Source organism: Pelecanus crispus, chromosome 22 (genome assembly GCF_030463565.1).
Source record: "Pelecanus crispus isolate bPelCri1 chromosome 22, bPelCri1.pri, whole genome shotgun sequence".
NCBI classification, from domain to species: domain Eukaryota; kingdom Metazoa; phylum Chordata; class Aves; order Pelecaniformes; family Pelecanidae; genus Pelecanus; species Pelecanus crispus.
This window is the reverse complement of record NC_134664.1, coordinates 1,513,859-1,540,202: the sequence shown is the minus strand read 5'-3', so window position 1 is coordinate 1,540,202 and position 26,344 is coordinate 1,513,859. Positions and strand designations below refer to the sequence as shown.

At 43.7% G+C, this 26,344-nt stretch overlaps 1 protein-coding gene across 1 annotated transcript in view; it reads left to right on the top strand.

Annotated features, from left to right (window-relative positions):
• The first annotated feature begins 625 nt into the window (after window positions 1-625).
• ASH1L (ASH1 like histone lysine methyltransferase) overlaps window positions 626-26,344 on the top strand; it is a 64,598-nt gene continuing 38,879 nt past the window's right edge. Inside the window, 4 exon segments of the mRNA XM_075724405.1 lie at window positions 626-676; window positions 8,669-9,191; window positions 17,547-18,313; window positions 18,416-22,299. Coding sequence (XP_075580520.1) covers window positions 8,769-9,191; window positions 17,547-18,313; window positions 18,416-22,299 — 5,074 coding nt within the window. The 5' untranslated portion in view covers window positions 626-676; window positions 8,669-8,768.

The window sequence follows — 26,344 nt, the reverse complement described above, 5'->3', positions numbered from 1 at the left end:
CGGAGGCTGCTTCCCCTGCCCCCGCCGCCGCTCTGCCCCCGCCTCCTCCCGCAGCCCGGCTGCTCGGTCGCGGCCATTACCGCCCCGCGGCCCCGGCTGCCGCCCGAGCGGGCCCGACCTCCCCCCGGCTGCCGCCCGAGCGGGCGCCACGGAAGCGGAGCCGCCGCCGCGCCTCGGAGACCGGGCCCTGCGGGCAGCAGCCGCCGCCAAGCAAGCGGCCGGGCCGGCGCCCCGCGCTCCCCCCCCGGGCCGGAGCCCCGCCATCCCCCCCCCGGGCCGGCGCCCCGCACTCACCGCACTCACCGCCCGCTGACGGGATCCGCCGCGCGAGGGGCCGAGGATGACGCGCGGCCGCTACGGGTCCCGCGCAGGGCCAGGCGGCGCAGGGCGCGATGGCGCGGGCCCCGCCCACCGCTGGGTAACGGCAGCCTCTGCCCGCGGGGGCGGGGCCACCCCGGAGGGGTGTGGCCGGGCGCGGGGCGGGCGGGGCGCCGGGCGCTCGCTCGCGGTGGAGCAGGAGCCGCCGCCATTTTGGTTTCGCTGCCTCGGCTCGGAGCAGGGCCGAAGCGGCGGCCGGTCGGTCCGGGTCCCGCCCTGGCCCCGTCCGCGCGGGCGGCCGGGGAGATGCGGCGCGGAGGAGCCCGTCCTCGGCCCCGGCCGTGTTGTCGCTGACACGGTGAGGAGCGGGCGAGCGAGCGGGCGGCGGGCGGGGACTGGGACCGCCTCAGGCCCGGAGCCCGGGGGGAGGGGAGCCCGGCCGGGGAGCCGCCGCGGGGGCCGCCCCGCCCCGCACCGGCGCCGGGGCGCGCGCTGCCCCGCATCCCCGCCGCGGGCCGCCGCGCCGCCCCCGGGCCCCGTTCGCGGGCGCGGGGCATCCCCGGCGGCGGGGCTTGCCGGGGCGGCGGCGGGGGATCCCCGGCGGCGGCGGCGGGCGTGCGCGGGGGGCGGGGGGGCGGGGGGGGGGGAGGCCCGGCAGGGGCCCGCGGCCGAAGCGGAGCGGGGGGACTCCGGCAGGGCCCTCGCGCGAAGCGGGGCGGGGGATCCCTGACAGCCGGGCCCGCGCCGGGAGGGGGCGGGGGATCCCTGACAGCCGGGCCCGCGCCGGGAGGGAGGCGAGGAGTCCCCGCCAGCGGGGCGCGGGGCGGCGCGGGGGGTCCCGGTGACCGGAGCGGTGCCCGCGCGGAGGCCGTGTGCCGGCGGGCCCCCCGCGGCCGGGCCCGCGCCCTGCGGGGTGGAGGGCGGCTGACAGCCGCGCTCGGGCGGTGTGCCGGCCCCGCGGGGGCGGGGGGCGGGATGTCACCTGACAGCGGGCCCGCTGCCGCGCTGGGGGGGCGCGGGGCGGCCCGGGCAGCGGCCCCGGGAGTCCCTGGGCGGCCGGGGGCCCGCGGCGGCTTTCAGGAAGTTTCGCGGTGATCGGGGCTGCGCGCGAGTCTCCGCATCCCCGAAACTTTAATTTTTGGGTAGGGCGGGGCCGGGGGGAAGAGCGCGGCCCCCTCCGTGTGCGGGAGGCGGCGGTGCGGGGCAGCTGGGGTTGCTGGGCTGGTGCGGGCAGGGGTCTCTCGGGCAGGTTTCTTTTGGGTTTGGGGTTTTTTTTTTTTGGCTTGTTGGGATATTGGCTAGTTTAGGTCAGTGGCTTGTAGACTTTTCTGCAATTCTCCTCCCCGAAATCGTACTTCTGAAATTTTACTTTTGCTGGGTTTTTAATCCTGTTTTAGTTTTACGATGGGTAATTTGGGATTTGATGAGCCTAATGTGTCTTAGCCTTACCGACCTCTCAGATCAGAAGCCAAAATGTGTTGCTGTCCTTTCTGTTAGATAGTCTCCCGCCTTTCTGACTTCTGTTTTTCACCCTTGGTTTGTGGTTCCTTCACCCCGTTAATTACCTAGCAGAGAACTAGAGACTGCTTGGAATGTGGGTTTCCATCAGATGGCCTCAGGACACGCATTCACTCTCCTGGTAGTTGTGTGTTGTCAGGAGCCACTAAGGGAAGCTTGAGATAGTGGGTTCTCGCACTGGCTTTCCACTTGTTAGGGGAGTTTTGGGGAGCAGGGGCTGCGGGATGGATGTGCGGTATGAATCTGTGACTTTGCGTTCATACATTTAAATATACGTAGTTTACATTTTCAAGAGCAGCGTACCTTTTTTTGCATCTTCCGTTGTTTATTTTGATGGTCTTCCTTGCATCAGTGTAGCTTGCACCTGCAAAGGCAATGTTTTCCAAGAACATGGGAGCTTGTAGGGTTTTTTGGGTGAATCCTGAAAGACTTGTGTTGCACGTGGTCATCCTTGAGGACCTGGAGACCATCCCTGGAGCTTCTGCCTTTGCGTGAATGGGGAAGCTCTAGCATCTGGTTGAACATATGGGTAGAGATGGGCTCTAAAATCATCATCTGTCTGCCTACTTGAGTTCTTAAGAAGCATTCTTACTCGAAAATGAAAGCTTCAGTAGCTTTTCTAAACTGTATAAGACGGATTTTTTTTTTTATTTTGAGGGGGTCTAAGTGCATCTTGGATTTAAAGACAAAATTATCACAACTTCTTTTTGGACTTTAGTTACATCTGATTGCTATAGGCAGTCAACAGTCATCTAAAAAGCATTTAATGTTTGAGTGATAATGAACAGTAAGATAATTTGAGTCCCGATTTACAAAAAGCAGCAGCTTGTTTTCAGTTGTTTTCAGAAGTTTAAACCGTCCTTGAGGATACAGAAAACGGTTTAAACACTTGGTGCAAGAGACAGACTTATTGATACAAATTATAATGCTGTTGTCACAAGAAAAAAATGGAAATAACACATATAGTTACTGGATCACAGTTATTTTTAAATAGGTATTGCTGTCAAATGGATTGTTGACTTTTAAAAAAAAAAAAATTAATTTGTGCTGCCATTGGTAAGAGGTCTACTTTTGCCCTTGTGGACGCATTTCTTCCACTCCAGTGAGGTCATGTGTTTCATCTCACAGCTTTCAAAAAGAAAAGAAATCTGATATGCAGATCTAATGTGATTATTCTGTGAAAGCAAAATCTGTATTTGTTCCTAATTTTTGTATCACGGCATTGCCTGTTGTACAGCATGGCTCACATGGTGTGTATGGCCATCCTAGCACTGGGGTATTTTTAGCATAACCAAAGGAATCGTCTGCACATTATGTCAGGAGTTAAAGGTGAAATACTGGTTTACTATGTCCCTTACATTATCTTTTACTAGGTGGGGATAAATAACAAGAGTTTTTTGTTGAGAAAAATGCATTGAAAGGCACTAGACGTAGAGACGTACCTCTCGGGAAGTTCCTGAGTCACAAATGTAGAGGCTGGGAGAATATTTTAGTGGAATTACCTCAGCATACATTGGGGATTTTTATACTTTTCCCTAGGCAATCAGTGTTGGCAAATGTTGGGACTAACAGCATAAGGCTAAATGAACCTTTGGCTGATCAAATACGGGGTTTGTTATGCAGTGTTTAGCAATTTCATATCAATTTGCATATGAATAGTGAAACAACAAAATTATCAGGCAAGTCAAAATTCAATCTCATGTTTCCAGACTTTTGAGTTAAGGTACAATAACAGAAGAAGTAAGGTTAAGATATCAGAAGAAACATTATATCTGCTTACAAAGTTTTCTTCCCACTGGAGCATACTCACAAAGTGTCGTCATGTCTGCCCTCTGCGTTTCTTCCTGCAAAATAAGTGTTCTGCTACCATGTGCTCTCCCAACACGTGGCCCGTACTGTCTTTGCCACGAACAGTTCTGTAGAATATTATTCTTGACAAGACAGGTACTCTGTTATGTTATGGCTGTCAAAACCACATCTAACAGATCCTATTTGTAAAATGTTATATTTGTCACCTCATGTAACACAAACAGTAACTTTATTTCTGACAAGTATCTCCATCTCTAAACTTTAAAAATACTCACATAGGTAATCTAAGGTCCTTGAACTTCTGTTTCAGTGACCTCCAGTGGTCTGTATTGCTGTTTAGGATATGTGATGTGGAGAAATACAGTGGTGTTTTTATGACACACTTTATTCTCTTTTTGAGAAAGAACTGCTGAGTGTGGTAGCTGTCTTCTGTAGCAAAAGAAAGACAAAGAATATGAGAAGGGATTGTGGGAGACTGTAGAGTTACTGGTAATATTCTGGGACTTCAGACACTCAGCTGAATTTTTTTAACGTCCCCTGGAGCTGAAGCAATGGAAAGAACCAAAAGAAAAATACTCACCTTCTAAATATAAAATCACAATATGTTTTCATCAACAAAAGCAGTAGCAGAAATGAAGATGACTTAGTAAATTGGACAGAGGGAAAAAACCCTCATTTAATATTGCTTAATGCGCAGCAGGGCAAAAACATATCTAGGAGCTGACAGTAAAAGTCAACCCTTGGTATTTTTTTTCTGGAAAAGCAGGGGATCAGATGAACAGAAATCTTAGCAGATGATGGGCAAAAAGGGTTTTGGATATGTCAACAGGGGAGTAAGAATGGATAATAGGTATTAAAACTGTAAATGGCGTTAGAAAAATCATTAATGAACGCCATTTAGTTCTAGGTAGCACATGTCAAAATGGATGTTAAAATGCTTCCTAGTTAATCTTTTTGGGGAAGAACAGTTACAGAAGGGATTTGAGATCTACAGGATCTGCTGGATGAGAGGCTGGAAGTTTGATGTGTTTTGCTTCTTAAGGAGATGGTTAGGACATGTCTTGCTCATAATTTGTAAGGTCATGTAGAGATTTGATACTAGATAGTTCTTAACCTAGCAAAATTTGTTAGCCTAGGACCCCACGGATGAAGGTTGTTGCAAAATGTAGATTAGGTCTTGGAATAGAGTCCCCAGGGAAATGGCAGTTTCTTTTGTCAAAAAAAAATCTTTAAATAAAAAATTGTTTTGGGAAGACCTGCTGTGGGTCTGCAAAAGGTGAGCAGTGGGACAGGAATTGCTGAGCAGAATTTTTGGCCTGGTGTAGAATGCCATGCTGCTTGATAACAGTGGTGCTTTCTAGTCTTAGAAGCTATGAAGTGGTGTGGTTAAATGACAGCGTGCAAGCTTAGAAAATACTTAATTGTGGGCATGGGCAATCAGGCTCCACTGCTTTAATTTTCCATGAATCCTACTGGGCACACCAGATGGGTATAGTGCTTTTCTTGTAAAGGTCCTTGTGGTGGAAACATGCAAAGATCTCTTTCAGGCATCAGTAGCATCGAAGCAGGTACTTTGCACGTCCATAGTCCATTTTTCTTACCTGAAGAAGCCTACAGCATAGTTAAAAACAAGACTTGCAAATTAAATGTGGAAAGCAAAGACACAGATGTGTACCATATATCACACGGGTAAATATGATAGTTTTAGGTCTTGAAAGTAACAAATCTCTGGAGTTTTCAGGGGAAATTCATGCACGCATTTATGGCTGCCATCATTTGGCTGCTCGTTTGCATTGACATCCACAAGGAGATAATAAGGCACGACCTGCAAGAAGAATGGTACAGATCCCATAGACCGGTACAAGCAGGGCACATAAAGTGTGAAGAGTAGCACAGAGAAAGTAATGGTGTTACTTAAAAAAAGGGGAGAAAAAAGAACACGTATAATGGTTGTCACTGGTGAAACAGCAAGCGCTAAGGAATGGGAACAAGTGAGGAGCCAAGGTACAGTTATGCACACCTTGAAGACAATGACAGGAAACTTAAACTTGATGCAGTAGGGAAGAAGCAGCATTCTTCGGATTCAAAGAGATGAGATCTAATCAGTTCACGGTTATGAAAATGATCAAATTGGCAGGCACATTTTCTGTGAATTAGAGTGGGGTAATTGGAGAGTCAAAGAGAAGATTACAGTGATCGAGGCAAGATGATGATTAGGTCCAGGATTAGCATTTTTGTTGTCTGTGTAGAGAGGAATTAATGGATAAATAAAATGACCTGCTATCTGTTTATGAGAGCCATCAATTTTGTGACTTTGTTTCTAAGATAGTTACTGATTCTGTGTTATCACAGAATCAGAATTTAGCACATTCTTTAATTCTCAGTGTGCACTTTGCCTTGGTCTTGCAGTTTCTAAGGTCAGTGTATGAGTGGGATTACTTACTTAAAGTCTTGCTATTAAGTAAATATGGAGCCAAATACAGCAGTATAGATGGTGCTGTTTCATTTAATTTGGTTTCAGATTTTAAGCTTATTAATTAAATTTTAATTGTAAGAAAATGTCTGAAGTGTTGTAGCTGTTCTGGACCATAGTCACTAGAAAAGGAAGCATCTGTGTGAACATAGATTTGAGAGTTGCATGATGGCCTGTAGGATTCTCTCCTTTTCTTGAACTTGAATAGTAAAAACTCATGCATTAGCTTAGAATTACTTTACTGTGGGCCACTTTTCCTTTGTGCATCAGCATGTAGGAAAAACCCAATTTTCGGTGACATGGTGTAGCCTTAATGGACTGAACATTAGGCCTTGAACTAGGAACTGTCACGGACTTGCTTTCTAGCCCCCTGTGTCACACTGCTTTACCCATTTTTTCTAGTTATAAATGGAGATTTTATCTAATTACCTCTGGTCTTCTGAGTAATAATACCGTTTTTTTATTTTTCAGGATGTTCTTAGTTGAAAAGTCATAGCTGCAGATAGAAATTCCTTTCAATAATGTGCACAGAACATGTGAAAATAAGTTTGTTTTCTCTGAGAATGTAGCCAGTGAAGCCTAGCTTTCTAATGATTTGCATTTTGTGTCCTCAGCAGCATTTCTTCTGTCCCCGCTAATCCTGGCATCTGACTTCCAACCTGTGTCCACTGCAGTTGCCTTAGCCCTCTCCCAGTATCGTCTTTCACATTCCTTATCCTTCCCCCTTTTTATACAGTGCTTGCGTTTACTGAGCCACCTCAAAATATCACCTCCTCACTGCTGTTTTTCTAATTACTGTCTGGACAAGAGGCATATGGCTTTGGGACCTGCCATGTGCTGATGGGCTCGCGTATGCGTGCGCTGACCTGCCAGGAGGCCAAATGTCATAGGTAATTGCTGAGCTCATTGAAACCTTTTTGAAACCATTGAAACTCATTTTGAAGTTCACTGAAACCATTGAAATCTTTTCACAGCATTCCTTACAATTTAGCCTTAATAATTGTGTAGAAGATAAGATCAGAAAATCATGCTGGTTTAGTTTCTGTGATGCTCTTTTCAGTACATTGATTTTCTTTTTCAGACCTGCTTCTGACATACTTCATTTTCAAAAATAGTTAAGATATTTAAATGATTAAGATATTTAAGCACGTTCTGCTTAGAATGCCCCAGAACAAATATGTCCACCTGGCTTGTTCCGTTTTGGCTCCTGGACCTTGAGAAAGGAGACCTCCTGAGCTGCTGTTAAGGCTAAGTAGGGTTCGATCCGGAGTGGTTCGGTGTGCCATACCTGGGGTGGACGGGCGTACAGACGATGCGTTGCCATAGCAGTGTCAAAGACCTGATACTTTTTCAGTGTGCTGCAAGGATTGTGTATGTCCTTGCGGCTGTCACGTTTCACCAGGAGTTCCAGTTCATCCTGTGCACAGAGTCCTTTTGAGGGTTGCTGATTTTCAGTTCCCGGACTCTGTAAACATTACTTGTGTCCTTTCTTTTACATCATACTCTAAATATCTGACTATATTGAAAAGCATATGTTTAGCTTCTCCTTTGTAACCTGTGATTTGTTGTCTTTGGTAGTTACCGATATACCATATTTGGATCATCTGCAGATTCCTTCTGTGATGATTTTTGTTTCCATGGATAAAAATATGAGGTACACCGATTTTGTTTGTTCTTTGGCAGCAGGGGAAGCAGCAGCTTACGGTTCTGCGGTGGTCTGTGTGCAAGCACGGGAGGCCGTGCTGGCACTCTGCACAAGTAGTCTGCCAGCCAGGGATTTGAAACCCTTGCAAGTTGATTCGAATCAACTTGTGCTTTAGTTCTTATGACAGTTAAGAGGAAAAAGTTCCTTCTAATATCTTATGATAAATAGGTTAATTATATATACATAACAGTGTCTCTTGATGGTAGAAGTGGGGACTTTTCTGTTCCCATGCTCCAGAAAGTACAAATTAGTGTGTGAATGTATTTGCTGGGGTTGTTTGGGGGTTTTTTCCTGCCCTCCCATCCTTCTTCCTGAATTGTGGAGAGTCCTCAACTAAAAAGCAGACGTTGTGGCATGTTTGGAAACCAATGCATACTTGGGTTAAGCTCAATTTTCCTAGTGGCTCAGGTGATTAAAATCGGATTGTCTTTGGGTTTTGGATGCTTTGTCATAGGTTTCATTAGCTGCACCATTCCTTAGATGCAGCTGTTTCAGTGGGTCCAGACTAAGAGTGGCCGTACTAGGAGTAACTGGGTTCTGGTTTTTAAATAAGAAAAGTTATTTTGAATGATCAATATTCAAAGCCTTAACTATCATTTGAAGTGTCCTGTGGATGAACTGGAAATTATAATAGTCACATACTTTTGATTTTCACCTATCGTCTAAAAGTGGTTTTACAGATAAATTGTAGTTTCGTAGTAGGTTACAGGAAGGGTTGGTGTTTTGAAACATCAACTGTGTAATTGTGCTTGTCTGAGATGATTGTTTGCTTTCTAATTGTTTTTAATGTTCATTTAATTTCTGCTAGAAAATTGAAGTTTACTTCTGTCTTTCTTTTTCTTCAGAGTAAAAGATGCTGGCTGCCACTAGTAGAACAGGTCTTCTGTGGAACATATCTCTGTAAATCTTCCCTAAAATTACCCGAAGGCATATATTCCGCCTGTGATGGACCCTCGGAATACTGCTATGTTAGGCTTGGGTTCTGATTCTGAAGGGTTTTCTGGGAAAAGCCCCTCTGTAGTAAACATTGGCACGTTGGTGGGAAAAGGAGAAGTAGAGCTAGAAAGTTGCACCAAGGAAGAAGACGACAGTAAGAAGAAGAATCGGGAGGGGAACAGCACTGAGAATGGGAAGAATGAGGCTCTGACTGATGCACAGCAACAGTTTTCAGTGAAAGAAACAAACTTTTCAGAGGGCAACTTGAAACTGAAGATTGGTCTTCAAGCAAAGCGAACGAAAAAGCCTCCCAAGAACCTTGAGAATTATGTGTGCCGGCCTGCTATAAAAACCAGCATCAAGCAACCAAGAAGGGCACCGAAGAGTGGGAAGATGACAGATGAGAAGAACGAGCACTGTCCTTCAAAACAAGTGAGTAGTGTGTTTATGTAATGGTTTGCAAGTCATGATAAATTTAAACTGTATTTAAAAGTTTCTGGTATCTCTGCACGATCATGTTCTACTAACTGCTTTTCCATGCAACCTCTGATATTGAAGATTTTGAAGTTAGAAATGGTTTGATTTAATTTCCATCAACAGGAAAAAATGCTTTTGCTCTTTCACAGCTTGCCAACATTGTGTTTTTAACAGTAGTGAAAGATAATTCCCCTGTTAACTTGAAGTGAACATCAGGGGTAAATTTCTGAAAAGTAATAGCGTAAGTTTTAATCTCTTGTGTAGAAGAAAGTGGGTGGTCTTGTCACTATTTAAATGGGGCTGTTTATTTGCTGTGCTTGTCTCTAGTATTTGGATTTATATTTTTTCCTACCTGTTAGAACCATTGTTTTTGCCTTGTGTCTTAACTGACACTCTGCGATGAACGTATCAGGCCAGTGTCTGAAAAGTAAAAAATACTTTTCCAGATACGTTAGAAAACAGCCTGTTGATAAACTGCATATAAATGCAGTGGCTTGAGAGATGTGCCAGGTATTTTCCAAATGTAAGGAGATAGCCCTGCCTTGAGGATATCTTGTTTTTATGATCTGCATGATGTGACAAGTAAGAGCAGCAATAACAGATAGGGAAAATAGGATAAATGGCAAGAATTATAAATGTAGTTGCATAGATGCTAAATTTTAGAAGTGTTTTGTTGCAGCATGCTCTTTTTTCCAATATACGTAAAGGTTTTGCTAACTAATAAAATGCTACAATATACCCTCCATAATCTGTCTCTCTTTAGTATATGCCTACTGACTTAAAGCTGAAGCTCTTCCCTACACTCCTGTTTTTCTTGCAGCTATCTGTGTTTCCTTATGAGTGCATATTTCTCTCTCCCAGTTCCCTTGCACGTTCCTTACGTAGTCTTGTTCAGCTTTGCAACAACCAGGCGATTCAGCAGGAGAATACGAGTCCCTGGAAGTTAAAAGTCCTTCCTTCGGATGGGTTCTCTGTTCATGGGCCTCCTGTTTCAAAGTTCCCAAGGCTGAAGGTTTTTCATTTTTCTAGCCTGTGTCCTGTTCATAAGGCTACCTGCATAAATCTGTCTTAGCATATCTTATAAGGTAGAGCCTACCCAAAGGGAAGGAAAATTCCTTTATCTTGTACTGAGACGATGTCTGTCTGACATACCCAAACCTTTTTCTTTCCCCTGGCATACCCAGACTTAACTTTTCCTTGAGGAAGAGGATCTTCAAAGAGAAATCATAAATTACGCCCTGAAAGAACAAGTGTGCTGTACGTTACGGGTAATGACTAAAATTACTTTTTCCAGACTCTACCATGCAACTGTGTTGGGTTTTTTTTCCTACATTATAAACAGAAAGGCATTTTTCATCAGCCTATCAAACAAGAAATTCTCAAGTCATACATTATGTGACTTAAAACTTTGGCTATGGCCTTTATTTTACATTCTTTCATTTCAGAACAAACACTATTTCTAATGATTTCTCTAACTTCATCTTGAAAAAAAATTGGAAGAGTAGATCACAATTTGTCAGTATACTGATGACTTTCTTTTTTCTCTTCCCCCCCCTCCCCCCTGCCTTCTTTTTTTAACAAGACTGTGTTGCGATGAGCCGAGTATTGGGCCAATCTGGAGTAGCCAGTCATTGATCTCTCTTGATGTCCAAATTGAGGTGGTACTTGCAACTGAAAATCTCTTACTAGCAAAGAGAGCCATTAAGTATGGAAACTTTCCCGTTGCATCAAGAGATCATGCCGTGGGAATTTTTACCAGGGAGAATAATTAATATTTAAATTCAGATGGTGACAGCATGGATTCTTCATCCTTGACATCTTTGTTTATGTAGGTTATATAGGTTATACTAGGTTTGTCTTCAAGAGATCCATCATATTTCAAATGGAAATTAGAAAGTTGGGAAACAAATATTACTGATATTATTAAATGTTATGGATATTATATGATATCATTGATACTGTATCACTTTTTAATTCCAGCGATTCTAAGTGGAGTTACTCCTGCTCCTTGTCTGGTGAACAACCTAAACAGTGTAGTAAAGTGCAGATCTGTTGCATTAAATTCGCATCACTTAAAATAGTTTCAAATCCCTGACTAATGATACTTCACTTTAGATACCCTGCTCACCCTCTCAAATTGTACTGAAATGGTTTTCAAGTTCAACATAACTTTCAAGTTAGGTTAAAGTTATAACTTCCAAGTTTCAACATAACTCTGTATGTTCCCTGCTGCCATTCTGGCACTTCAGACTGTTAGAAATGACAGTTTACAGCATCCTACTGATTTCTAGCAAGTGTGATTAAAAAGTGTCTTTCTAGAAACAAATGGTAAACAAGGTTTAAAACCATTGCATGTTCTAAATTTGGTACCCAAGGGATTTTTTTTTTTTCTTACTGCAATGAAATAAAGCAAATTTTAGTACTACAAAGTACACTTCAGAAAATGAAAGCAATCCCTTAATCTTTCCTTTCGATGGAGAGGAGGGGAAAAAAGCAAATATATGACCAATTTGGAGCAAGGTGTGGCAATACTTGGAGCTGTGAAACTGAACTCTCTGTACTTTTAAAGGACAAATAAAGAATTTGAATGGAAATTTAGCACTTGCAGTGTACTCAGTTAACCACTAAGACACAAAGAGAAGTAGTGGATCTCTTCTCCTAGGAATATCAGTGTAAAAATTAAAATAGTAGGACAATACTTTGCACTCCCATCTATGACAGCTGTGCTTCTTTCTCAAGCTTACTGCTGAAAGGACTCTTAAAACTTGGGCAGTGTCTTCAGTTATGTTAGTAGAGCATTTATCTCCGTTCTCCAAAGATGAGTGAGTTAGGTGAAGTGGGTAAATTGTGTATTTACAATTTGTTCTCCAGAAATGTGTAGAGGAAAAAGCTAGTAGTCTTCTGAAGAGAAAATCCTAGAACAGAAAAGAGAGACCGAGAAATGGCTAAGCTTCCTAGGTGTTAAGAGAAACAAAATTAGAAGTTACTGTAATAGCAAAACAGTATTCAATTTGCTTTTTGACACTGAATATGCAACTTGGGTTTCTTTCTTTCAGAAAAGTGTGCTGTGACAGATGGATGCTGCTATATGGCTAGTGTACCTTTGCTAAGCCTGAAAACCTGAGCCTTAAGACATAAATACTGATTTTGCTTCTGTTAGCTTTAGCGCAAGAGGTGTATGAATGCATGCAAGGTAAATGTTGCTAATGACATAGCAAAGTTACATTACTAAAGTTTTAGAAAATAGGAAGGCAAGAAGCGATTATAACAGCCTGTTGTAATTCTAAAATAGTCATGGTAAAACAGTGAAGCAAGTTGGAACATGCCCTTTTGCTGCATCTCCTTATTTCTTTGTAAAACTGCTGAGTGCAGTATTCTGCAGTTCTTTCTATTGCCCTTGGTTATGTAGGGAAGCTCTACAGGAAAGTTTGCTGATGAAATCACAGCGGCTAACTGAAGATTTTCAAGCAAAAATGTAACAAAGCTAAAGAAGCGTGTTGTTTTCTTTTGAGTAGCTGGAGAATATTTTCTGGAGGATCTGGGATGTAAGTTTTTGTCTTCGACTACTTACACAAAGTCATTTTTTCCTGGTAGTTAGCTAAAACTTGCTTTTAGAAAAGACTAAAAAGTCTTAGTGGTGAAATAAACATCAGACACAGTTTCACTCATTATTTGGGGAACTTGTGAACATATTGTGAACATATTGATGCCACAACTACACAAGCAATTTCTGTGATTCTTCAGAACGCTTATTTGAATTATAGTCTCTGCATTGGCCAGAAGTACAACAGCTAAAGTGATAATGGGTAAACCTCTGTGTGTGTGTATGTACATCTCAAAATCCTTATTGCTTGCTCGTAGTTCTCAAGAGAATTAACCAACAAAATTTTCATTAGCAATCTGTTTTCTTCTAACTATGTCAGCTCTTGGAAGCTGAGACTATCGTGCGTTGCCTAATTTGGTTTTAATGCGAGAAGTGTGAATTTTACACCAGACTTGATAGGAGATATCCTTGTTCTTGTGAAAGATTATCTACTCTTAAGCTTTTTGCAAATAAGTACCAATAATAATAACAACAGTAAATAATAATCTAGTAATAATAAACCCTGAGATCATGCTGTAGTGTAACGAATGCCTTTTTTAGAAGTAAAGCCAATTTTTTCGTTTTGGTGCCTGTGGTGATTCTGGAATGATTGATTATAACCTGTTAATAGTTTATATCAAAATAACCTGGAATTTTTATTCTTCAAATTAAGTCAAGAAACCGTATATGTCCACATAAGAGACTTAAAATTTTAAATCCAGCTCAGTACAAAATTAACAAGAACACCAATTTTATGAAAACATACATGTTTTATGTAATTGCTTTGGGTGATTCTTTTGTTGGATAGAGTTTTAAACCAGACAGTTGTAGCTAAAGATTGCACAGGAATAAATGGTTTAGTTTTTAAAGCACAAAATTATTTCTAATGTAATATGATCTAGACCTTTTTAACGGCTTTGCTCCTAGATTAAGCCTGGCATCTGAAAGCGAGAGTAAGGTAGAACAGGTCTAGAACTTTTGGCTGAAAATGCGTGTAATCCAAGAAAAACTGGTTTAGACTTTTATGTGGCATAGTCAACTAGCATTGCAACATAAAGGTATCAGTGGAGAAGTTTGAAGCATGTGCATGTTTGCAGACGTATTAGGTGAGTTAGATGGATGAAACACCTACGAGATGTTAGGGGGTTTTTTAGTGAGTGATTTGTTAGCAGTCCTCACAAAACTATCTGCGTTAAAATCTGACTTTACGCTTTCTCTGGTAGAAAACACTGCATTTGTTCAAGTCAGCGAAGTAGGGCTCCCTACTCCGTGAAGCCGCAAAAGCGAAATGCTAAATGTGCCGCATGTAAGGCCAGCTTCCAGCACCGGGAGCAAAATGACAAGAGACTAGATGCGCATTTGTAAGCTGCGTGTGAACGTGGGCACACCAGCCGCTGAAGCTTTGAAGTGCTGTACTCACTGAAAGCACTCTGTAACGGGGTTTGGACTTCAGATCTCTCCTACCCATCTAATGGAGTGATTGTTTGCACAGTAGAAGTTCCCTCAGGAAAGCATGGCACCTTTTTTGTCTCCAGTGCAGTAGGACATATCATGGCTGCTCCCCGCCTCCCAGCTGTATGTTTTGTGAGTATGAGGGTGGCTAAGTTGGGGGGAAGTTCCTGAAATGTGATGCTCCAGCATAATTTACATAAGATTGCAGCTGCCACAGAAAAGCTGGGCTAGGTGCCAAGCTATTCTCCACAGGCCACAGTCTCTCTTACACCACAGCTTTAAAACCAGTAACCGATACAACTGGTGGGTTTTGTTCTACTACTGCAGCAGGTTTGGAGACATCCGACCCCAACCGATGCTCGTGGCCACCCTCCCCCAAAAGGAGGACTTTGATCAGTGACATATCACTGTCTTGTGAAATCGTGTTTACTTTCTGGAAACACATTTGGGCTAGTAGGGCAGCGATCATAACAGCTAGTGAAATTTAGCTTCTGGTACATCGAGGATTTTAGCGTGGACCTAGTAAAGAAACAGGCCATGATCGAGGCTCGGCTGAGACATACGGGGTGATCTATTTTCACTAGCTTTTAGATAACTTTCTTAGAAATACTTAGAGTTGGTGTGTACCACCACTTCTGCTGGGAGTGGTGCTGGTAGAGTTGTACTGACACTGGCTTAAGCTGAGAGATTTACTTAGTTTCCTCAGTATATGGGCGGTGCATTCAAATTCTTTTCTTCCATTGTTGCTTTCCATACAGAAAATGTCCTTGTTATTCTGAAGTTCATGACTGTGCACTACTTAAGTTTAATTTTTATCTGTTCACAATAGTCTTATTCTTCCTGTATGATACTCCTTAGTGATAGCAATACCTCCCATTCACTTTAACAGAAAATTTGAATTTTTAATAATATAGAATTGCAAGAAGGAACTCTGACTCTATGCTTCTTGGGGTTTTTTTTAAATGTTTTTGCAGCTACTGCAGCAGCCAGATTAGTGCAACCTTCTCTGAAGAAGGTTAGATATTGTGATCAAGATGTCTCTATTAGCTGTTATCAGATGAAATTTTTTTCCTTGGAAAAAACCACACCACTGCCACCCCCAAAAAATAAACTGTTTCCTGTTAATCATACTGACTATTAAGTGGCTCTATGGAAGAAAGAAGAAAATAATTTCCCGTATAAAATTTTTGTTTTTAAAAAATCCTGGAGAAATTACAAACTTTTTTCGACTTCTCGTCTGTCATCTCAATAGAAGTTTCTTGGTTTGTTTTTCATGTTCTTTGAAATAATTTTCAGTGCGCTTGGAGAATTTACTCACAGTAGATGAGAAGGAAACTTTCCAGGGTGAACACCTTCAGCTTTCAAAGAATCTTGGTTTGGTGCTGAAGTCATGTTTTCAAAATCTTGGCATCTTATTTAGATCAAAGCTAGTTTGGAAGAGTTTTCTTACTTTTTTTTTTTTTTTTTTAAATATCTAATGAAACTTCCAAGCTCTTTCTTTGGAAACAGAGGATAGGAAAAGGTGTAGCCTGACAAGAGGTATTCAATACCCAGAAATGCTAGAGTATAAGAATACAACAGAAGCAATCTAGTAGGGTAGCAGACTCTCCAGGAGAGAGAGAAGAAAGAAGGAAGAGAGTGTATACACAGGTGACTTACAAACACGGGAGGGAAGAGCTGAAGTCCCAAGTCAGTATTTAGGTGAATTTTTCAAATGTGTCTTCAGTCCACTGAACAACGAAGATTAAAATTTTGTTCCAAAGTTCTTTTCAAAATGTAAGACCATAGAAAAGATGTAGCTCTGTGAAGGTAGTGGTTCAGGTTGAGCAGAAAGACTGCTTTGATACAATTTAGTTAAGATCTCTAGCACTCACAGTCTACCCCAGGTAGTCCAAGTGTGTTGGATTCAGCGTTTGGAGTCGTGTTGTGGGTCGTGCTGACTCAGTAGTTTCCACGTAAGTGCCAGGCCTGTATGTGGGCAGCAGGAAGCACACCTCTTGCTCCATCCCGGCAGAAAGGCAGCAGCCTCGGATTCGGAGTGCCTCTTTATGCCCTGCAGAGGCACTGGCAGCTCAGGCAAGCACATTACCCAAGCAGCTGCTTCCCATCTCTAGGAAATTGTCAGGCTGAATCCAGCTTGCAGTCTTCTGTTTAAGTCGTGCTGGTGTAGCTTGCCGAACAAATACTTTGTTCATGATCAGCACCAAAGTTTGCTCTTTATCAAATGATTTCAAAGGAATCCAGGCTATACCTTTCTTCAGCATAATTAGATATTGGCCAACCATGAAATGATCCATCTAATGCTGACTGTAATCAAGTACAGTAAGTACCATGCAATTGTCTTACTCATTTTTATTGCAGAGGGATGAATAGGTATGGCATTGATGCCTTTCACTCTTCATTTAATGTTTGAGATAGTAGATCCCAAAAGGTTTTCAAATTGTGTGTATATGTAATTATCTCATAAGGGATCAGAGTCTTCCATTCTTAGCCCCTGCTTGGAGTGAATGTATTCCGTGCATTTCAGAGATGTGTTGGGCACTGTATGTAAAGAAGAATGTCCTTCCAAACTAAAAAAATAATTTATTGAGATGTTCCTAATAGGATTTATTGAGGGTATTGCAATTTTTTAACCTTTACAGAATAAATTTCAAATTTGGTTAGGTCAGAACAGACAATAACTTTGCAAATTTCATTTACTCCACGTGTGTTGTGTGTTGTCCCCCCCATCCCATACAAACAATGGAATAATTTGACTTATTTTAGTACTATCAGCAGTCTCCTGTGAGGAAGACATGTTACTACAATGGTTGAGGGTATGATGGGAGAAGACTGAGAAACGCTGATAGAGCTGTGCATGGACAGGTTTACACAGTGCCTGCTGTTGCAGTGCATTGCTCAGCTGCTTCTCAGTAGCAGGTGAGGTTTCAAGTGCCATCACACTATAAATAGTTAGCCCGGTACATTATTGTTAATGTTTTTTTTAATAAACATTAACAGTATTTTTGGAGAATGTTTATAATTGGGGGACAGATTAAATGGTTTACATTTGAGGACTGGGAGCAAGTTTGGGTTTCCTTAACATCAGAAAAGCCTGAACTTGTCCACTGAAACGTATTTGCTTTAAAATTAATAGGATCGTGAAGTGTGTCTTTATATAGTTACCCTATTATCAAAAGCAGGTATTAATCATCTCAGCATAAAAAGATACTGTGTTACTCAGAGAGCGCCTTTGTGCTCTGTTGCTAAAGATTATTTTTTTTATTAACTTCTAGGACCCTTCAAAGTCGTACAAGAAAGCTGGAGAAGTTGCAACAGTTGAATTACATGTGGAAGAAGGTATACAAGTAGAAACAAATCCTTTATCTAAGAAAGTTACCCCCTTGCACTCTGAAATGACAGATTATATAAAGTCATCTCCTCCGACTCTTATCAGTAGCCATAATTCTGACTTAAAGGATAGAACACAAATTAACGGAGCAACAACTGTAACAGAAAAATTGGCTCAACTTATTGCAACTTGTCCTCCTTCAAAGTCTTCCAAAACAAAGCAGAAGAAGCCTGGAAATGGAATTGCATCTGGTTTGGTTAAAGACTCTGGGAAGAAGCTACCAGGAACCATAACTGCAAGTGGGTTAATTAATAAAGATTTAGTAAAGAAATTGCCAGGATCTGGTATTGCTGTTGGATTGGTTAACAAGGACTCAGGGAAGAAGCCATTAGGGATTGGTAGTGCAGCCATATTGGTTAACAAGGACTCTGGGAAGAAGCCACAAGGGATTGGCCCATTAATTGGATTGGTTAACAAGGACTCTGGAAAGAGGCCACCAGGAATCAGCACTCCGACTGGGTTAGTTAACAAGGACTCGGGAAAGAAACAGCCGGTGACCAGCTCTGCAGTTGGATTAATCAGCAAAGATGTTGGGAGGAAACTTCCGGGTATCGGCACTCCGACTGGATTGACTAATAAAGAGTCTGTCAAGAAGCCAGTAGGGATTGGCACTCCAGCAGGATTGATTAACAAGGATGCTGGAAAGAAGTTGTTGGGAATAAATAGTCCTACAGGATTGGTTAACAAGGATTCTGGGAGAAAGATGCCAGGGACTGGCAATATGACAGTTCTGACTAACAAAGACTCTGGAAGGAAAACACCAGGGATTGGCAGCCCAATGGGACCAGTTAACAAGGACTCTGGGAGGAAGATGCCAGGAATTAGCAGTCCGGTGGGATTGGTCAGCAAGGACTCTGGAAAGAAGCCAACAGGAATCGGCAGTCCAGTTGGTTTGGTTAACAAGGACTCTGGAACTCTGAAAGCAGACTCTCTTATGCCTGCCTCGGAGCCCTTTAAGCTTCCTTGCAATTCAAACCTCAGTAGCCTTGAAAGCCATGAGACTACAGATTTACTGAAGGAAAATACTACTAGCAAAACATTTGAGAAGCATATTATGAGGCAGAATAAAGAAAGTATCTTGGACAAATTTTCAATTCGGAAAGAAATTGCTGATGTAGGCAAAGAGATGTTTAATGAAGGAATCTGTGTTCCACAGGATGGTTACTCAACCAGTGAAAAAGGGATTTATGAAACATCTAAGCATGAAAAACAGCCTCCAGTATATTGCACTTCACCAGACTTCAGAACAGGAGGTGCTTCAGACGTATCAACAGCAAAGTCCCCATTTAGTGCAGTAGGAGAGGGAAATCTCCCATCACCTTCACCCACAGTGTCTGTTACCACTTTAAACAGGAGCCTCTCAACAACATCTTCACAGTTAGCATCTAACTCTTTGCATTTAAGTTCCACAGCAGATCTCTTAGAAGGTATTTCAGATCAGATTGGCAAAACTCAATTTTCTTCTGACAGTACACTTCTGAATATAAACAGAACGTTGAACCATACTCTGAGCACTGATTTCAAAGGTTCCGACAAAGATCTAAATGATTCAAAAGCTACTTATGTAGAAACTTCAAGAACTAGTCCTTCTACAGGGAAAAAGCCTATTTTGGCAGCTGAAACAAGCATTCATGCTACTGTCACCCCTTCAGTAGTTAGTTTTACAAGCTTGTTTAGTAGCAAGCAGTTCCTAAAGATTGGTGCAATAGCTGCATCGGATAAATCCTGCCAAGGAGCAAAAAATCTGAGCACTACTCAGCAATCAAAACCTTTAAAGAAAAGAAAAGGAAGGAAACCACGATGGACTAAAGTGGTGTCAAGAAACACATGTCGACCTCCGAAGGGTCTAGAACTAGAAAGGTCAGAGCTTTTTAAAAACATTTCGTACAGTGCACTCTCAAGCAGTAATTTGGAGCAGGCCAAATTCTTGAAAAACATAGGATCGTCTTCATTTGTGGAGCATGAATTTGTCAAACATCAGTTGCCAAAACTGAATGAAGCTAATGGGCAGTCTCTTGCACTGTTAGCTGAGACTGACAAGCCAACTCAGAAGTTCTACAGTACCCACAAACAACCCTCTAGTTTGTGTATGTCAGATGATTTCTTACCTGACATGTATAAACCCAAAAGAGGAAGACCTAAATCCAAGGAGATGCCAGAGCTTGAAGGTCCCCCCAAAAGAACTCTAAAGATCCCAGCATCAAAAGTCTTTTCAGTGCAGTCAAAAGAAGAGCAAGAACCTCCAATTTTGCAGCCTGAAGTAGAAATTCCCTCCCTAAAACAGAGCTTATCAGGACAACCTTTTCCTAAAAAGAGAGGGAGACCTAAAAGACAGATCAGGTCATCAATTAAAATGAAGCCACCTATTCTTTCTGTGGCACCTTTTGTTGGAACAGATAACTCAAGCAAGATAGAGTCTGAAAACGATCAACATCGAAGTGGGGATTTTTTTGAGAGAAAGGACCAGCTCCGAGGGCCAGAAGAAGTCCAAAAACCTAATATTTGTAGCATGACTGATTTGGAAGTAGACTCAGACAGAAAAGTTGCCAAGAGAAATAATGGACAGTTAATGAAAACAATTATTCGAAAAATAAATAAAATGAAAACCCTGAAGCGAAAGAAACTTTTGAATCAGATTCTGTCTACTACAGTGGAACCAAATAACAAAGGGAAAGTGCAATCATCTAAACTCCACAATACAGTGTCAACTCTTGCTGCCACATTTGGTTCAAAATTAGGCCAGCAGATAAACGTCAGCAAGAAAGGAACAATTTATATAGGAAAAAGGAGAGGAAGGAAACCTAAAGCTGTCCTGAATGGTATTTTAACTAGCAGTTCTGCCAGTTTGACAGTTCTTGAGAAGTCTGCTCAACAAGCTCCTGGTGCGTCACTAGGACAAGTACTTCCCCATTTGCTGCCTTCAACAGCTAGTAATTCTGAGATTCTTCCATCTCCAGTTTGCTCCCAGTCCTCTGCAGTGAACGGCGGACAGAGCCCTGTCAGCAGCGATGCAGGATTTATTGAGCCCAGCTCAGTGCCGTATTTACACATACACTCCAGACAAGGAAGTGTTGTTCAGACACTTGCGATGAAAAAAGCTGCTAAGGGAAGGAGGAGATTATCTCCTCCTACGTTGTTGCCAAACTCTCCTTCTCACTTGAGTGAGCTGACATCGCTGAAAGAAGCCACTCCTTCCCCAGTAAGCGAGTCTCACAGTGACGAGACGATTCCCAGCGACAGTGGAATAGGAACAGATAATAACAGTACTTCGGATCGAGCGGAGAAGTTTTGTGGGCAGAAGAAGAAAAGGCATTCATTTGATCATGTTTCCCTTATTCCACCCGAAACTTCCACCGTTTTAAGTAATCTAAAAGAAAAGCATAAACACAAATGTAAGCGCCGCAGTCACGATTACCTTAGTTATGACAAAATGAAGAGACAGAAGCGAAAAAGGAAAAAGAAGTATCCTCAACTTCGAGGTAGGCAGGACCCAGATTTCCTCGCTGAATTAGAAGAATTAATAAGCCGATTAAGTGAAATTAGAATAACCCACAGAAGTCACCATTTTATACCCCGAGATTTACTGCCTACCATTTTTAGGATAAATTTCAATAGTTTCTACACCCATCCTACTTTTCCTTTAGATCCTTTGCACTACATTAGAAAACCTGATTTAAAGAAAAAGAGAGGCAGGCCTCCAAAAATGCGGGAGGCTATGGCAGAAATGCCTTTTATGCATAGTCTCAGCTTTCCTCTCTCCAGTACCGGGTTCTACCCCTCTTACGGCATGCCTTATTCTCCTTCTCCCCTTGCAGCTGCTCCCATAGGCTTAGGCTATTATGGAAGGTACCCTCCAACTCTTTATCCTCCTCCACCTTCTCCTTCTTTTACTACCCCCCTGCCGCCACCTTCCTACATGCATACAGGGCATTTGCTTCTCAACCCCACCAAATATCACAAGAAGAAGCATAAACTTCTACGCCAGGAGGCTTTCCTCACGACAAGTAGGACTCCGCTCTTGTCAATGAGCACGTACCCCAGTGTTCCACCTGAAATGGCTTATGGCTGGATGCTCGAACATAAGCATAGACATCGCCATAAACACAGAGAGCATCGTTCTTCTGAACAACCGCAGGTTTCCATGGACACTATAACGGCTAATAGCTCTTCTAGAACAGTTCTGGAGTCCTTGAAGCGCTACAGATTTGGGAAGGAGGCTGTTGGTGAGAGGTACAAACATAAAGAGAAACACAGATGTCACATGTCTTGTCCACATCTGTCACCTTCGAAGGGTTTGCTAAGCAGAGATGAACAGTGGGTCAGGAGAGAGCCTTCGGAGTCTAATTCATTAGCACTGGGACTGCAGACACCGCTACAGATAGACTGTTCAGAAAATTCCCCAGGTCTGTCCCTGGGGGGATTTACTCCAAGCTCTGAGCCAGCCAGCAACGACGAACACACAAATCTTTTCACAAGTGCAATAGGCAGCTGCAGAGTCACAAACTCTACCAGCACCAATGGACGTAAAAAATTAACTGACAGCCCTGGACTCTTCAGTGCACAAGACAACTCGCTAAATCGGCCTCTCAGAAAGGAACCGTTGCCTTCTATTGAAAAGGCACTACAGCCGCTGTCAGGTAAGGGAGCTCTAATTGTGCGTACTTTCCTATGAGTCTTGCTGGTTTATTTTGTACCAAACATGCACTACAAAAGGAGGGCAAGTATAGCTTTGTAGGAATCTTTCTGTCTTGGATTTCAGTGCTGCTCTTGCTTTTGCTCTCGACCGTCTCTGTTCTGTTAAAGCACTGCTCTGTGCAGCACTTGCTACAGACTAACGTAGTGCCTCCTCCAGAGCTGCTTACGGGATTGTGTAAGTACCTCTTCCCACCAGATTTTTCTTCCTTTGTTACAGCAGTATATAAAGTTATGCTAAGGATGCTTTCTCATGGTCTCAAAGGTCTTTGCTTTTTCCTTACAATTTTAACTTTCTGGAGAAATGAGTTAGAATTTCTCGTGAGTTTTGATACTTTAAAAGCTGTGTTTCTGTTTGTTTTGAACTTCGGTTGATTTGGTTTAGACTAGCTATTGGTACTACTGTTGTGAATAACATTTCCGTTTAAGAAAATGTTTCCTTTTTCTTTTGTAACTCCATTTTAGTTATTTTGATAATCTCTACTACAGTATAGCTTTCAATCCCTGATTTGAGACCTCTAGCAGTACCTCAGAACAGTTGCTAAATGACGCTGGGAACGCCTAAGACCAAACCTTGTAATGACTGCTTTATTCATAGTTGGGAAACTCATCTTACGTAGCCTCAAGCAAAACTGAAACAGAACTGGCTGAGACTGTATGCACAGAAAATTGCGATGATGCTGTCAGAGGGTTGCTGTTTAAGGAAAAGACCTCCACTCTGAAACAGAAAAAAATTCTTATGTGAAATTTAGGACTTGAAGAAACTATTATACATCACTTTCCCTACTGGATTAAGTGTCACTTCATGCTGTACTTATTATTACAGATGTCTGTAGGAATAATTTTCATATTTTATCCACTTCTGTCTTAATTGCCGTGGACACGTTGGTGAGACCACAACAAAGATAAGCTGTAAAAGACAAAAGTGCGGCTTGTCCTCTACTTCTGATGTGTAAAGGAAGTCTGATAGCGTCTCCTCCCTCCCTCCAATACTTGCCTACACTCTCCCTTGAAATTTAAATCATGACTAATATTTCACAGACCAAGAGCCAAGCAACCAACCGGCTACCAGTAGTAATACCTCCTCACGTTCCTTACTCTCATCTTCCTCCTTTTCTTGTGATACTCCCGTTCTGCTGCCTCCTGCCACCTCCCTGCTCTGACCATGTATGTATGGAAGGGGGTTTTCTCTTTATTTTGGCATTTGGGGGGTTTATGTTTTGCTTTTTTTATTTTAAGAGCAGTTGGAAGTGGCTGGATTCTTTTACAAGTTCATATTACTTCATACTATTTCATATTACTAAAACTACTTGGGGCGGAGCGGAGTCAGGAGGAAGCAGTAAAACCGTGAGGTTGCTTCTCCTGCAGCGATGGAAAGAAAAATTCAAAGTCCTAGGTCACCAAAAGGGTTAAATTTGGCTCCGAGGAGTGAAGAATTGGTTGCGGTGGCTGGTGCAGCCTGGGAATTTCCTGAGGATTTCCATTACAGTGAATGATCTGACTTGGGTTTTTATGAGGAACAACCTAATTAAGGGAAAAAGCAGAGATGTTTTAAGCTGAAACCTGCTCGTGAAGGCTCCCTCTTACCGTATGTTTGGCTGGTTCCTCAGATGCCATGTATCACTTTCAGTAAGTGTATTTCCCGCAATGGAAACCAGCTGGTTTTATTGTGAGACGGGCTTTCAGCTCAGTGTTCGTCTCATTCGCAAGGAGCTCCCAATGCCCCACATCATGTGCATGCAGTATATCAGAAAACTTAAAACTGCATCTGGTAAAAAGCCTCAGTAAAGTAAAAAGGCCAGCTCTTTTTTTTTTTTTCTTTTAGAAGATCAGTGTCAAGTTGCATGTTTTGTTTTGTTTTTAACTGTAGTGCTGAATTGTGATTCTGAAACTATTACTATGGAAGACTTAGATGTTTTTGTGCACTTAAGAAAATAGCACAGGTGGAGGAAAAAAACCTGTGGTGCATCAAAGATTGTTTATTTATTAAACCAGATGCAATTTAGGTGCATGGTGGAGAAAACACTGAGTCAGGGCAGTTAAAACCAGTAGTCAGAGACCAGCATCAGGGAATGCCTTCTAAAATGGTTCTGTATGATCCGTGGGGGATATTAATGGTATTTTATTTCAAGGTATCCCATATGGAAAATACGCTTCTTTCCATATACTTTTGAACGTAAACCTTGCCTGGTTGAATTAACTGACGGATTCTGTCTCTGCTATTAGCTGATGCTAGGTGTTTTCAGAGATTGCCTGTGTCCGAGTTGAATTAGAAGTGCGCGTGTTTTGGCAAAGAGGACTCCAGCAAAGGTCGGTGTTTCACGGGAGGTGAAGTTTAGACAGAAGTTTACGTGCTGTAGGCTTGTTCTTCAATACAGACAGCATGTACACACAGTTACGACGATGAAGGTTGTGAGGCTCTAACGTTTTAAGATTTTTGTGGGACGCTGTTACCTGTTCGTCTGAAGTTCACAGTGGTCTTTAGTAAACTTCTGTGGCTTCGCACCACGAGTTATTTCAAACAGCTGATAGCTTATCGTAGACTGGTCTCGGTGTGCTGCTCACGGTTCCTGGAAGGAAGGGGAAGGAAAAACAAAATCAGTTGTTCGGTGGGGATCGGGGCAGTTGGAAAGTCTTCACTGCCTTCGACCCCTCCAAAAACAAGAGGACGGGTTTGAGGTGCGCAGGTGTAGCGTGCCGGGAAGGCGTGCGCCTTTCGTGCGTCCCACCGACGGTGCGTGAGGCCGGGAGGTGCCAAACGCTGCCATCCGCGCACCGGGCACCGCCCGCAGGCGCCCCCGCGCGTCCCTGCCCCGAGGGTCGCGGGTGAAGCTCAGCCCCGCCGGCCCCCCCCTCCCCCCGAGCGCTTTGCAGCCCCGCCGGGCCCCCCCCCCCCCGAGCGCTTTGCAGCCCCGCGGCCCCCCCCCCCCCCCCCAGCGCTTTGCAGCCCCCCCCTCCCCCCCCCCCGAGCGCTTTGCAGCCCCCCCCTCCCCCCCCCGAGCGCTTTGCAGCCCCGCGGGGCCCCGGGCCGGCTCCGGGCGGCGGCGGGGCGGGCAGCGGCGCCCCCTGCCGGCCGCGCCGGGCAGGGCTGGGGCCGGGCCGGGCCCCTCGCGCGTGGCGGAGGCCGAGCGGGGGGCGGGGGCGGGGGCGGGGGCGGGGGCGGGGGGGCCGGGCCGGGAGCGGGGCCGGGAGCCCTTTAGCCGGTGCTGCCGGCCGGGCCGGGGCAGTAACCGCTAAATGGGGGAGGGAGGAGGCCCCTGGGGTATGAACAGGCCCCTGGGGTATGAACGTGCCCCGGCAGCGCGCGCCCTCACGAACAGCTGCGCCCTCCGAGCAGCCCTCCGAATTCCTCCCGCTTCCCCCCACCGCTGTAACTCATAACCTATTCCTGCTTAATTATTCCTGCTGTATAATTCTTTTTTTTTCCTCTCTGAGCTCCCAGGGTATTTGTGTTAATCTAGGCTTTATGAAATCAATGTGTCTTGTAGTTTCTTAGTAGAAAAACTCATTACGGAATAAAAAAACAGTTGACTGCTCTTTCTAACGTTAAGCAACCATGTGTAGTCTCCTTGCACAGCTCCACGGCAGCTTCCTTTTTACCTGCGCGTTGCAGGAACAGACGGTACAGAAGCCCTCTTTAAGAGCCCACCAGCACCGTCTCTACATCAGGGTGCCACGCAGGAAAATCAGAAGATCTTCACCAAGAATATGATCTGCAACTTGGGACAATGTCCAGCAGCCTTATGATTGCGCCCTTGTTGAGAAGAATTAATGAAAAAGAAAATTATTCCTCTGCCTTGTCAAGAAGTTAGAGTATTTGGAAAAGTGTTTATTTCCTCTATCAATCGAACACATCTTAGATGTTACACCATGAGCTAATAACAGCCGTGATTAAAACCAAAATCCAAACTTTGAGACGAGACAGAATCTGAAAGGAGAATTTCTTGAAGATTCCCAGTAAGTCAGTTTGGTGCATTCCAGGATTCTCCC